This window comes from Lipophrys pholis (assembly GCF_963383615.2).
Source record: "Lipophrys pholis genome assembly, chromosome: 4".
In the NCBI taxonomy this organism is placed as follows: Eukaryota; Metazoa; Chordata; class Actinopteri; order Blenniiformes; family Blenniidae; genus Lipophrys; species Lipophrys pholis.
This window is the reverse complement of record NC_137637.1, coordinates 26,208,050-26,222,284: the sequence shown is the minus strand read 5'-3', so window position 1 is coordinate 26,222,284 and position 14,235 is coordinate 26,208,050. Positions and strand designations below refer to the sequence as shown.

General features: G+C 46.2%; 1 protein-coding gene across 6 annotated transcripts in view; it reads right to left on the bottom strand.

The window, feature by feature from the left end:
- Positions 1-1,186: 1,186 nt before the first annotated feature.
- cbfa2t2 (CBFA2/RUNX1 partner transcriptional co-repressor 2) overlaps positions 1,187-14,235 on the bottom strand; it is a 28,671-nt gene continuing 15,622 nt past the window's right edge. For 3 of the 6 annotated variants that reach the window (XM_080462007.1, XM_080462010.1, XM_080462011.1), the window contains exons 2-11: positions 9,691-9,849; positions 9,270-9,511; positions 9,065-9,154; positions 6,757-6,944; positions 6,405-6,658; positions 4,744-4,829; positions 4,170-4,362; positions 2,788-2,856; positions 2,409-2,599; positions 1,187-1,746 (exon numbers count right to left, since the gene is read on the bottom strand). In XM_080462007.1, coding sequence (XP_080318133.1) covers positions 1,402-1,746; positions 2,409-2,599; positions 2,788-2,856; positions 4,170-4,362; positions 4,744-4,829; positions 6,405-6,658; positions 6,757-6,944; positions 9,065-9,154; positions 9,270-9,511; positions 9,691-9,849 — 1,817 coding nt within the window. In that variant the 3' untranslated portion in view covers positions 1,187-1,401. Of the gene's footprint in view, positions 1,747-2,408; positions 2,603-2,787; positions 2,857-4,169; positions 4,363-4,743; positions 4,830-6,404; positions 6,659-6,756; positions 6,945-9,064; positions 9,155-9,269; positions 9,512-9,690; positions 9,850-14,235 lie in introns of all 6 variants that reach the window. The other 3 variants (XM_080462008.1, XM_080462009.1, XM_080462012.1) reach the window with 2 other exon arrangements.

The window sequence follows — 14,235 nt, the reverse complement described above, 5'->3', positions numbered from 1 at the left end:
GGGGGGTTTAACTCAGGGGTGTCAAGCTCATTTTAAGTCAGGGATGTACTAGACATTCTGGAAATGATCACATCGTTTTTTTTTTTTTTTACAAAAACTTGATATGAACAGAAAAAAAAATGAATGAATGAATCTTGAAAAAATATAAAATTTCTCTCCCGATTGATTTTGGCAAAAAAAAAGTTAAAAAAAATTCTTGGCTGCATTTTTTTTTTCTGCAGCCTTCAGCGTGCATCTTTTCATGAGATACTGATGCTTTCACTTTAAGTTCTACTGCTTTAACAGGAGCATTTCCACTATTTCTATCATCTTCGACCCACTGAGAAATTAGGAATAGCAGTTATTTGTATTGAAAGTTGGAGTTTGAATATTCTCTGTATTTTTAATTATTTATTTTTACACAAGGTCATCCCAAGGTTTTGGTCCATGGTCATAAGTTTGACACCCCCTGGTTGAACGGGTAATGATGCAATATGTGGGCGTGTGTGAATTACTCGCCATTCTTCCGCGAAAGACGGTGACAGTCACAAGCGATGACGACGACTCGTTCTTTAGTGACGCATAACTTTGGTGGTGCAGAAATGGCTTGAAATACCTGAAAACGTCATTTTAATATTGCTTTGACCAAAAAAAAAAAAAAAAGTTTTTTTTAAAAAATCATATGCTTTACAATATTCACGGACAGCACGACTGTTTTGACATTCACGCATATGAAATCCTGACAAAAAGTTGGCGAGCAAATATTTATTTGTACAGGGGAGCTGCAGAGACGACATACATGGTCTACTGTCAGATAGTTTCTTTTCCTACAGGACACAAACTGACGCTTTAGAGCTGGTACTATTATTACACTGTTTACATCAACCTCCACCCCTCCCCACCCCCACCCATCTTAAATTTATACAACAAAGTGAGGATATCACTTCTTGGAGTTGGAGCGTCTTTATACCTCATTCTTTTTCTTTTATTCTCCACTGTTATTTCTCATATGCCTTCCTTTCATAACTTCCTCCCTGCAGCCAGAGATAAACCAAGATCAATCATCCTCCTTTTCTTTTCTCTTTTTTTTCCTCTCTTCTCCCCTCGACGCACAGATCCAAGATTTGGTTTTTTTTTGGAAGGATGAGAAACACGTTTCCATCTGTTAGGGAGATCTGTTCATCCAATAGATGCGTTCGAGACGAGTCCTTCTGTTCCTTGCCAAAGCCCGAGTCCCAGTTGACATATCACTCAAACAGTCGTCCATAATCTGTCTTTTTTTTTTTCTATCTGCCAAAGAGTATGATGAAAAATCTGTTATCCTAACTTAACCCACAAATAGTTTCCTCATGCTGCTGATTTGGACCGTCCCGGTTAATGGAGAGCGTCGACGACATGACAACCGCTGAAGCGCTCGGCCGTTCAGTGTCCGTTGGTCTCCGGGGCTGAGGCGGGGGTGGAGGGAGTGGAGGATCTCGAGGCGACTGAAGCTTTCTCTCCACCTGGACTGGAGATCGAAGGCACGCTGTCTGGAGCTTTGACCCCGGCCGGGCCGACGGGAGACACTCCAGCAGCCGCCGCCGCCGCCACAGCAGCTGCCCTACTTGCAGTAATGGCAGAAACGGGTTTGGGTTGAGCCTGGAGTCCCGGACTGCAGATGAGGTGATGTCTCTCCCAATCTTTGTGCTGGCAGAAGGAGCCGCAGTAGCGAGCGGCGTTGCAGCCGCTACACGTCTCGCTGGCTTTGCGACCGCAGTTCCAGCAACACTGAGGGGGGGGAGAGGAAAGTGTAAGATTTCCATGTGTGACTAACAAGCTTCTCGAAGTGTTCCGAGTACCTCTTCCAATTAACGTGCAAACAAAACGCTGGCATCCACTGTGTACGGTGCAATTGTAAGCAAACAGTGACTTCATCGTTCAGTTGGGATTATGTTTCTGGCTCACGCTCGCCTCCTCCTGAGAGAAATAACTGGCTGCCGATTTGCTCATTGCTCCACTATGTTCACAAACATTACCCCATTTGAGTGACCCCTTGGAATTAGACAAAGTCATTTGATCCACTTTAAATGAATATTAATCCCTCCAGCTTTCAGACGTCAAGATCTGGAGCAACACATATTGACTATTCCCTCCTGACCCATGAATGTGTTTATGTGATCTAATCTTTTTTTTTTTTTAAAGGCCCCATTAACAATTAAATGCACTGTGATCTGCAGAAATACATCCAGATACATGCGAAGAAGTCAAGTTGCATAGAGATTTAAGGGGTGAAGCACATGAGGACTGACCGTCATAAACACCTACACATAAATATTCCCTGAGGTCAGATCTGATTCATTATAAACCTGTCAGTTTGTCTGCTTGATGTAAAAATGTACTGAACTGCTGAACTTGTTTGTGCGATGTCATAAAATATCTCCTCTGCTCACCTCACTGGAGTCCTCCTGCTCGTTGATGACCATGACGGCGTCCTCCTGAGCTTTTCTCTTCGCCTCAGCCACAGTCTTCTCCATCTTTGCCCGCTCGGACGCGATCATCTCGAAGGCCTTCTGCTCGGCCTCGGCTACGGCTTTCTGAACCTCGTCCATGGCCTGACGCTTCACCTCATTCACTGCTTCTTCTGCTTATCGAAAAGGGTGGGAGGGGTTTCGGGTTTAGCTGAATTGGTTTTCAGCTTTGGCACCAATGTGTGTGAAAATATTCCAGAGCGCGTTTCTTCCGCAATCTCAGTCATTGTTTAAGTCAAAGCCATTTGGATTTGCGGCGAAGGTTTTTCTCAATAGTTTGAATTCCTATCATGTTTCTTACCAGCTTTCCTCCAGATTTCATCTGTGACGTATGCCGAGCCTGGCCGTGGCACAAAGTCACGCTGGGAGTCTGCAGGAAAAAGGCAAAGACAGATGGGATTAGCACCTGAGATATGGACATATAGAGAGATATTATAATCCTTTAAAAAAAAAAAAAAAAAAAAAAAGCCCAATCGTGTGACCAACAGCTCAATCAGGGTCGCGGGTCTAAGAAAGGGAAATCCACCCCAGCAGACAGTATCTTTGTCATGTAGTTTTGTATTTTCTTAACTGATACAAACAGTGCAGATATGTAGGCCATGGAAGCAGCGTAACTGTTGGTTATCAGAGTCTTGGACTGATACGAGACTTGACAGCTTTAGAAAGGAATGTGTTTGGCTTGGATGGAATCGCAAACCGACAAGCTGTGTCAATATTCTGTCTGTTCCCCTCGAATCTCCCTCCCTGCAGCCCATTCCTTCTCTGCGCTGCCACTGGGTTCTGCCTCTGCGATGCTGTTGCCTGGCTCATTTCCTCTTTCCTTCATCCCTCATGTCTGATCTCGATTTTCTCTCTCTCTCTGTTCATTTACATCCCTCCGTTTCCCACCAAGCTTTCAGCACACCCCCACTACTGCATCTCGAGCCCAGGCAGGCAGGCAGGCTTTCCGGCTGGGAGCCCAGATGGCGCTCTGGCGAATCAGCCAGCTCTGGGTCTCTGAGCCTGCAGGACGGCAGGACAGCCCTTCTGTGGCCGATATGGCGGAGGCCAGTCCTGGCACCTGTCTGTGGCTATGGAGCAGCAGGGGGACGGCAAGGCTGGCACACAGAGAGAACATTGCCAGTACACAGCAGACTGCCGACTAACTGTGGAGGGACTCTCCAGCACACTGAAATGTGACAATTCTCTCAATAACCACTAGAGGGTGTGATGAGGAGGACACGGGAGGGAATCTGTGCAGGATTGTGTTCAGACTTTGATGTCATCTAAATTAATCTCAAGAAGTCCACATCATTATGTCCTATTATTGTGAACGTAGGAGACATTTGGCCTGGGTTTGTAGCTGTTTATCTACCATCAGCATCTCAGAGCCAATTGCCAGTGGTTCTACTTTCCAAACAAAGACATCTGTTTCTCATGAACTGAGACTGATGCTCATTTATGATACTTGACGATGAAAAGAAAAAGAAACATGTTCATTAGTTACATTTACATAACTGTCACTGAAACGTCTGTCATCATCACATTTTAAATGCAGAGAAACTATCTGTTGATTCTCTTAGTTGATGAAACACACAGTAAATAAGTCATTTGGACCAAGTGTCAGAACTTTCGGGACTCACAGGAAATGAAAACAGAATTATTGCTCTTTGCAGCATAATCGAGTAGAAATCAGATCCTCACCTGACTCTGCGGAGTGGGGACTGTGTGTCTTGGAGAACGGCGCCGAGGCCGAGCCTCCTTTGCGTGGGTCCTCCTGCTCGCTCGAGCGCCGTCTCCAGTAGTTGAGCTCCTCTCGGTCTGACTCCTGGCATCGTCTGAGGACGCTCACTGACCTGCGTGTCTTCTCAACCATGTCCACAATACAGTTCAACACCTAAAAGGTGAAGAGAAGGACAATTTAAAAAAAAACCTCATGGACTGACACGCAGACGATTTATTAACATTTGAGGTTCCTAATCATGTGGGTTATAACAATTTTAACCTTGGCTCACGTGTCAGAACGAGGAATCATGGAGCAGTTCCTGTCCGTCGTGACCCGTGATATAATAAGTCAATACAATAAACAAAGCATGATTCTCACATTTCACTATCACAGTTTGGAATAACACTGCGAGCGTGTCAAAACCTCTTACAGCTCCGATTTGTGAACGCTGATGAGGAGTTCATGAATATGTTTCTCCGCCGAGGAAAGACAAATTACATTCTTTCTATATCACAAACCATTAGCAGTAGGGGTGCCTGTTTGCACACTTACATGATCCAGATGCCTCCATTCATCAGCCCACTCTCGGTCTGTCAGTCTGTGGTCAACCGGCTCCTCACGGTAGCCCCCATTAGTGCCTGATTAAAACATACGCAAGACAGACCACAGGCCAATGTGATTAACATTCCCCTTAATGTAAAAGAAGCCACAAGTGACAATGAGTGAGTGAAGTCTGTCCCGGTGTGTCTATATGTGGTTATTCTGTGCTTTGGCACAGGTATAAAAAATAAAAATAAAAGGAAAAGCATTATCGGATCATTTAAAACCTGTCTACACTTCACTTACATAGCACATATATAGCATTTTTACATTGGAATATGACACACACCCACTTTCAGATAGACATAGGCACAGTGAGCAACAAAAGGTGAAGTGAAAGAGAGAAAAAAGAAGCCTATGATGCAAAACAGACGCTCAACTCCCAGAGCCTGCACACATCTGGAAGTCAGCTGTCAGCCACACACACACACACACACACACACACACACACACACACACACACACACACACACACACACACACACACACACACACACACACACACACACACACACACACACACACACACACACACACACACAGACACACCCCTCCTGGAGCTCACAGCATTCCAGCAGGGAGACACTCAGGCTGAGTAGAGTGGCTCCACTTCTAAACACAACCAGCCGGTCTGACACTCACTGTGGACCCTTACAGCCACACGCACACAACACAAACACAAATATACACACATACACAAATCAGATTCTGATCCAATCATTACACCGATGCCCATATATACAATCACCAGCAATAGTAGCATGCACGCACATGTTTGTGTTAATGTGGAAAGCAAAGACATGTTTACCCGTATCCATGCACAAAAGCACAGCTTTCAGGCGTGTACACAAAGACATGCACATCGACGCAAAAACCACAATCTCTTAAAACCGGGCAAGGAACTGCCGAGAGGCCACAAGCGCACTGGACCCGCTGAAGAGAATAATGATCCCTCATACGCACACACTCACTTTCCTTCTAAACATCTTCTCAACTTCTGGTTCTCATCAGCGTTCATCAGTTCAAAGCCACGAGTGTGCGGACTGGTGTGTTTATACGTGTGTGTGTGTGCCTGTGAGTTAAGTGGCGGCAGGCGGGCGGGAGGCTGTCAGACAAGGGACTCAGGCCTCGTAAACACAGCACCTCTACCATGAACATATTAAGGTGTGTGCCTGTATGTGTGTGCCTGCGTCTGTGAGCTACTGCTGTTTCCACTGAGTGCTGACAAGCCCCAAATGGAGGGTAGATATACACCAGAGTAGATCCAATCCTCCCTGGCTTGGACAGTATGGCTCTGTTTATACACATGCGGGGACTCCAGAGATGTACCGGGCTCAGCAACACAAACACACAGACCACCCATTATTGCGCGTAGAATATGATATGTGTGCGTGTTTGTTTTGAATGCAAGCTTGTTCGGCTCTAATTGTGTTTGTGAGCCACTATGAAAAGAAAAAAAAAAAAAGACAATTTAGGTTTGGCTGAGTTAGTGCAGAGATGGTAGTTTGATGGTGAGAAAATTGCACGCTCTATAATTCGTTTCTGTGACAAACTGGACTTGGATGAAGTGAGGGTTCGGCTAATGAGCTCCCGACTGGGCCTGCAGCACATACCAGGCAGTCTGGGCCGGTCTTTCAGCTCGCGGATCTCCAGCACACGTTGGCTGTGCTCACGGTGGAGGATGTGCGGCGCTGCGATGTCGTCGAGGGCGTAGTGCTGCAGGGGTGGAGGGGTCGGGTGGAGCTGGGCGGTGAGGGGCAGCGGGTGGGCGGGGCTGTGTCGGGGAGCAGGGCTGATGGTGCAAATCCGCTTGGAGGCGGGCTCCATGGTTACCGGTGGTCGTTCGTGGAAACCGTTCTCTTTGGCCCTGAGGAGGAGACGGCAGAGATTTAATTCCTCACGTGCATTTTTTAACGACATCGAGTCAGACACACACAGATAAAGTTTTTGGAAGTCTCATCTGACCTGCTGGGGCTGTGTCTCTTGGTCCCTGTCTCAGGAGGATCCATCAGCAGCTCAGAAGAGTCCGGAGAGGAGGCCAGGGAGGAGGTGCTCAGGAGGAGGTGCTCATGCTGGGACAGGTACTGAGCCGGGGTCTGCTTGGCTGCCCTTGCACAGTGGAGCAGCTCCCTCTGTAAGAGGGGGAGATTTGCCTGGCAGGAAAGAAATCAAACATACTCGTGAGTGTCTATACTCAATATAAGTACAAAATAGAAAGTAAAATGTTAAGACTTTTTTTTTTTTTTTTTTACTTCTGTCACTTTTAAAAGTAAGTTTAATGCTGTATGCTGTGATGGTGATTAATATTATTCTGGATGAAATAGGAAAAAGTGCAGGATTTGCCAAACAATACAGGGTTCAACAGATTATTGTTATACAAGTATTCCACCTTATTCAGCTTTTTTTTGAGTCATTCACATAATCAGTCTTGTATTAATCGCACTCCATTCAAAGACAGAGGCAGACACAAAGAAAGAAATCAGCAGACTTCTTATCAATGAAGAAGAGACACATCGACGGAGTGCAGATCTGCCTGCTGGGGAGGATGCCTGGCTGGGAAAAAAGGAGTTTCTAAGAAGGGGGGTGGGGTGGGGGGGGGGGGGGGGGGGGGGGTTGTGGCTTCTGGAGAGCTGGACTTTAAGACTGGGTCTGGGTGTTGTTCTGTGGCTGCTTCCATGGTGGCTGTGGCTTTTCTAACTCAAATGAAAATAGCTGGAGTTTTCTAAGCTGCTGCTGACGTTGGTTACAAACCTCACGTCTGTGGCATGGAGGACCGAGAACAATAAGTTTGTCACCCCAAAGATATGTATGAAAATGAGAGAGGGTTTTCAAAACATAAAAATAGGCTCAAGTTCACCCTCATTCTTCACTCTGTTTTTCCCCCTAAATATTTATCTGTGACTCCAATCTTTCCATCTCGCTTTTGTTCCCTGCGTTGCCCTAATTAGGACCAGACTTCAGTGTGTTTGCAATTACAGCACTTCCTCACTCCCTCTTCTTGAGCAACAAACTAAATAACCACACTGTTCTCTCTCTCTCTCTCTCTCTTTTTTCTTCTTCTTTGACCGACCTCTGCCTACAAAGTAGCACTTTCAACCATCATCTCCTGTGAACCTCTTCCCATTTTCCATTCGATCTAGCCATTTCTTCTCTGTTTAGGCGAGCCAAAGCTCGTAGCATCTCTTGCGCGTTCCCCTAAAGATGCTAATACTTGTGCTTTATGGTCTGCGCTCCCATGCTCCTCTGCATCCCTTCTTTCCCCGGGGCCCCAGCCAGCAGACACATGTGCTGTGTGTCAGTTGAGCACGGGACTCTCCCGGGTTCAGCGGGGCGGATGCTAGATTGGCGGCGCCATGGCAGCTGAATGCTCTTTAAACAGGATAGCGGCTCCATATGGCGCACTGCAGACCATAAAAAGGGGAAGGGAGCAGTTTATAGGCATGTTTCACACTTCCGAGTTTCCACTTTTCCCTTCTCTTCTCCTCACCCACTTCACCCATTTCCACTTCCTCAAAAGCCTTGTCCCATCTGTCACATTTCTCTTTTGAGAGACTCTTCTTAAAGAGTTTGGAATTAATTTAGGTATGTGTCTCATTCATCTTTGCAATCGGTGTGGGGAGGGTGGGGGTGGGGGTGGGGGGGTTCTGTCTCAACCTCACTGAGAAGAGAAATGGAGGTTCTCCAAAGGTGAGCAAGAGGTAAGTGTGGAAAAAGACATTTCAGCTGCTTTGACTTTGAGTGCCGCGCTGCGACCGACTGAAGATTTACAAGCTACTTTACTGGGGGGCGGGGGGCTCCTAAAAAGTATACTCTTGCAGACTCCCCTGGTTACAAAGGGGCTCAAGAAGCAGTTAACTCACACTCATCTGTTGCTTGTCAGGTCTGCACGCAACTCAGTGGTTATTATTAACCATTGAGAAGCAATCTGTAACTGCACTGAGGCCTAATTATAGCACCATGCACTGTATCCAGAAAACAATGTAATAAATGAAGCTATTACTTCTCCATCATGACTCCCGGGTGGTGACGTGGTTGTTCATAAATCATGCAGATCATCCTGAACTGGGGTTACGGCAATGTTAAAGACTCTTTGTCTATTAGTCTGCTGCATTATTAACCACAGGCTGACAGGTAACAGACAGACTATAGAGGTAAAGAAAAAGAAAAAAGAAAAAGAATTTTATTCCAGGGAATTACTTTCAGGGGAAAAAAAGGAAGTAATCCCCCCCCAAAAAAAACAACTGAAAATAAAATCCGGAGCAGTTATGTTTACCTTAAGAAACGGAATAACGAACGGTCGCAAGGGGAAGTTTGTGGCCTCGTGAAGTCGTGAGTGAAACTCCTCGATGGTTACTGTCGAATTCTGGGAAACGGGGAGAGTAAAAGTTTAAGAAATTCATACTGATGAGACAAACATTTAATGCTTTCAAGGCAGCGATTCATTTTGATCATTTCTGACAAGCGATCAAAGGCCTTACCACGAGGGCCAGGACTAGGCTCCGAACGCTGTCTCCCATCTCGGGAGAAATGTCGTTGCCAAACTGCTGCAGCGTGGTCAGGAAACGTTTCAGCTTGCTCAGCTGGCGAGCCCCACAGGTGGCCGGCAGCTGCTGGTTCGCCAGCGATGACGAAGATGAGGAGGACGGTCCGTTACTGTAGCGTTGTGGCGGTGACGGCACTGCGTTTAGGGTTGGTGGGGAATGATGGTTCCCGTTGGTCACTGAGGAAAACAGATGAGATGCAGAAGGGGAGACATTAAGATAAACCCTGCTGAGAGAAACCAGATGTTCCTTTTTTTTTGTTTTTGTTTTAATGTGCAACCAGTAAGCAGGCAAATGCTTCAATGTGAATGGATACGAGCTGGAGAGGTCAATAAGAAAGATCTGAGCATAAGTTTACATGCTGTGGTGGAGAAAGACGCCGGACGTGGACCACTGGGATTGACCGAGGGCAGGGGGGGCATTGTGGAGCTGGCGCTGCTGCTGGGGGCTGATCTGGAATGAGTCTTAGCATCCACAGGAGAACCGGGCATGGCAGGGCTCTTCTTCTCTCTACTGTCTGCAGAGAAAGAGGACGAGAAGAGAGAGGTCAGCGGTGGGTCAGAAACCAGAGCGCTTAGAAAAATAAATAAATAAATAAATATTGTTGTCCTGCGGTGAAACCGGCGAATGAAAATCCAAAACAGATTTCTCACAAGTCTGAAGAAATACTCTTCCTGCCAGTAAAAATGAACAAGAAGTGTTTTAGTTATAGCATAGTTTTTCAATTTGTAATATAAGAAACTTGGATACGTTCGGAAAAAAAAAAAGAAAAGAAAAGATCAAGAAAAGCAACAAACTCACTCGTGCTTTCACTTGACAAATAAACAAGAAAACAAATGGGCCTCTTTAACTCCCACCATGGGCTCAGTGGTTTAAATCAATGGCAACGCTTTGAGTGTGGAGCTACAAAAGAAAAACAAAAATGCCCGGCTACCCCCCCACTCCACTTCACATCATACAACACATACTGCGAAGGGCAACAACCACCCTGCCCCCAGCAAAGAGCCAGATGTCTAAAGTTTAGCCCCACACTCACCCATTCAGATCAATAACAGAAGAAACGCTGAAGAAGTCTATTGTGTGGGAGTAGAATGCCCCCTCATTGAGCGCCGCAACAAATAGGGGGGCAAAGAAAGAAAAGAGAGACGGCGAGAGAAAGGGACAGGGCTATTTCACGCTTTACTAACAAGATCGGGAAAGCTTTTGAATGTTAAACGCAACTTCTCAATATGCTATTGACGCTGAATGAGACCACCAGATAAGGAGGAATGGAGAAAGTGTAATGGGGGGGCTGTGGTGGTGGCGAGATGTGGGATCAGAAGCCGTCTTTGTCTCCCGGAGATGCATGAAGGCCAGGTCCCGTCTCCATTTAGAGTGGATCAGACTTTTCTAACTGCTTCGAGAATTGACGATTAATAGACAAGCACAGTCTCACAGGTCATGGGTCAGCAGAAAGCAGCTTTTTAAATGTGGTTTCATGGTTTTAAGGCTTTGCTTTCAATGGCGCCCTTTATATCTTTTTCACAGCTATGAACTCTGCATGGCCTTGAGCCACAGGGTCCCAGTTTATAAAGGCCTAAGATGGAAGACTTAAGCTGTCAGCAGCACTGAAAAGCCTGTTGCACGAACGAAATTTACTTTCCTGAGTGCAAGATATGAAAAATAAAAACAGACGAGGACTCTCTAGTGAGCTTGTACACACGTTTGCCACTCTTTCACTTTTTCCTGCAGCCTTGACAAATTTCCAAGTTTTATTTGCCTTTTGCCTCCTTCAAGCCGAACACTTTTTCTCTCAGCCCTACCACTTATCCATCAAATCCTGCAGCCTTTCACTCCTCGCCACTCTTTTTTGCAGCACTCCTCACCCTCGCTCCCGAGTCCTCGTTCCCGGCACTATGGCCGGGCCTGCCTCGGCTCCACCTGTTCACCAACATAGGGGGCAGGAAGGAGGGATCTATACAGACATTTGGACTGCCATGCCCACCACGCGTGGCCTGCCAGTGCGCCGCAGGGAGCAGCCTGCAGCAAGCACGCACGCGCGCACACACACACACATACATACACACAAATGCCGGCTCCACAGCTCCACACACCCCATCCGTATGGCCAGGAAATTAGACTGACATCTCAATAACAGAATCAATGGGGCATATGGCCTTTGTGTCAACACTGTTACCGTGTAAACAACTTATATATATATATATATATATATATACACAAACACACATAGGAAATGGTATTTGGGTGATTGTGCTAAAATGAATTCACGGGTTCTTTGCTGACGTGTTGACACATCATCAATAGATCTGTACTGGCAGCGAAACAGTAGTTTTGTGTTCCAGATCATTCGTTTAATAGCCAATTGTGTTTGACTAACAGGACACATGAAACCCCAAAGATTTGAAAACGTGAGCGATAGCAACATATTACCCTCACTGGGCGACCTACTTCTTCACGGAAGGGAGAAATTAGGTTGCAGCTGCGAAACAGGCAAATCTTAAGATGTGGGATGTTGTTCGCTGTGCCAGATGTAATGACCAAAACGGGAGACATCAGGTGTGTGTGCATGTATTGCTAACAGCCCATTGAGGATTGCTTTCTGCTTGTCAATTAGACATTGCACATAGCCGGATGACTTCATCTGGCGCACGAGCACCTGAGTCCGTCGCATATAGTGACGGGGCTGTCAGGGGAGGCAGCTGTCACAGGAGCCACAAAACACACATGCTCACGGTGCACAAAGTGGTCTAATGTTAACTCAGGTGAATATTGGCTTAGAAGGAGGATGTAGGGTGTTTGTCTGGTCTGAAGGCCACCTGTTGTCCTTGCCGCGAGGGGACAAAAGGAAGGTGCACGGACGTCACCAAGGGGATTAGATGTAAATGCCTTGATGCATAGACAACACTTTAAAGAAAACTGGCGAACGGACTAATGCATATACCCACGACAGTCAGTGGCTGACATACAAAGAAAACATTGAGACAATCTCCTCATACCACTCCACGCTGCTGACCGGCAGTCCCTTTAAGACCCGCGGTCTCCTCGGTTACTTGAGCTTACTTTGTCCCTTTTCCTACAACAGTTGTTATCACAGTGACGGAAAAGCAACATGCATCTGTGGAGATGGCTGTTGCTAACCAGGTGTTCCTTGTTTGTTCAGCTTCAGGTGACGCTCGTCTGCATTAAAACATCCAGTGGGCTTTAATTGCCTCAGCCCTCTGCAGGCGAGGATTCGGAATGAGGCTCCGGGAAACACAATATAAAGGACGCACAACGTGACTGCTCCTGTGGATCCACCGCCGTGGAAGCGAGGCTTTGAATAATGGAGCTGGTAATGAAAAGACAAATAACAACCAGATAATATTCATCTGCCTCCCCAGGCAGAGCGGGGATAAATGACCTAGATCACACTTGATGTGAGGCATAAATACAGTGTACAACCTGGATCGTGTTTTAACTCGAAACTCGCGTGAAGTCCAAACTATCGGTGTGCGGTTGGCAGCTTTGAGGCAGGCATGTGTGTGCTGAGCTGCTATCTCTGGCTTGTCACTGTGGATGAGGTGTGAGGAGATATAACACAGCCTCGACCAATTTATCAAAGAAGGGAAAGAAAATTCGCAGCATGTGCAGTGATACAAATATGTGGTCTGAGGACATTCCGTATGAATACCTAAAAAAAACACACACATACAAATCCACATGAAAACCCATAACGGTACGAAACACTGGGTAAGTGGCTGGTTGAGCTTATCATAAAAAAGTATGAAACTGTTGTTTGGTAGGCTTTCATCTCACTGAAGAAGACATTGAAACACATACTTTAGAGGACAAACAGCTTATAGCAGCCTCATGCTGTGTGAATTCACTATTTTGGAAGTGACTTGTGATAACATTGCGTTGTGAGGTGCTCTAAAATCTGATGGTTTAGACTTACAGAAGCAGCCGACAGTAACAGTTATTCGTACTTAAGGTGATCAGGTTAAATCAATAATGGATGAATGCCTCAACTTATTGTTTCTGAATCAAAAAGTATATCTAGAATAAAATGTTCCCATAGAATTGACAGCATATGGAATAAACAAATGGAATAAAAGTAGAATCTTTGTCTGTACTCATGATTAAACTGTCATATGCACACTGACAAATATAGTAATACATTAGCATGTGTGTGAGCACCGCCACATAAAGATTGAGGTTGCTGTAAAAGATAGAGTATATACCAACTCTCTGTATATCTACGTACGTAAAGAATGTAAGAACGTTGCCAACTCTGTAGTTATTGAATTGAAATCTTACCTAATTGAAATCAGTTGGTTGTCAATTTAAAGTCGGTGTCACCAGGTATTTTTAATTGCCAATTGAGCCTGTGTATTTAACCCCATTAAAAAAAAAAAAAAAAAGTCAATTGAAAACAGAGACAACGGGAATTGATTTATAAATTAAACAGGACCTTCCTCCTCCTCCTCCTCCTCCTCCTCCTCCTGTACCATATGGATCTAATCGGCCAAGAGCAGGCCAGCTGGGACCTCCAACAGTCACCTGTGACGGAGGAGGGGGGGGGGAGGGGGGCAGAAGGGACTGAGCCTCCTCGACTTAAGCCAAGGCAGCCACAGCTCACACACACACACTTATCTGCCTCCCCTCTGGGGGGGCGGGGCGGGGGTGGAGGGCTGGGGGGGGGGGGGGGGGGGGGGGTACGAGGCAGCTGAATGCAAGCGAGTGGACTTAAATGCTGTGGAGACAAAGGCTGCACCTGGTCCCCGTCCGTCCACGCACACAGCCACAATACAGCACACATCTGTTCCTCTCTCCTGCGATCCCTCCTGACCTCCACCCACACACGCGCGCGTACACACACACACACACACACACACACACACACACACACACACACACACACACA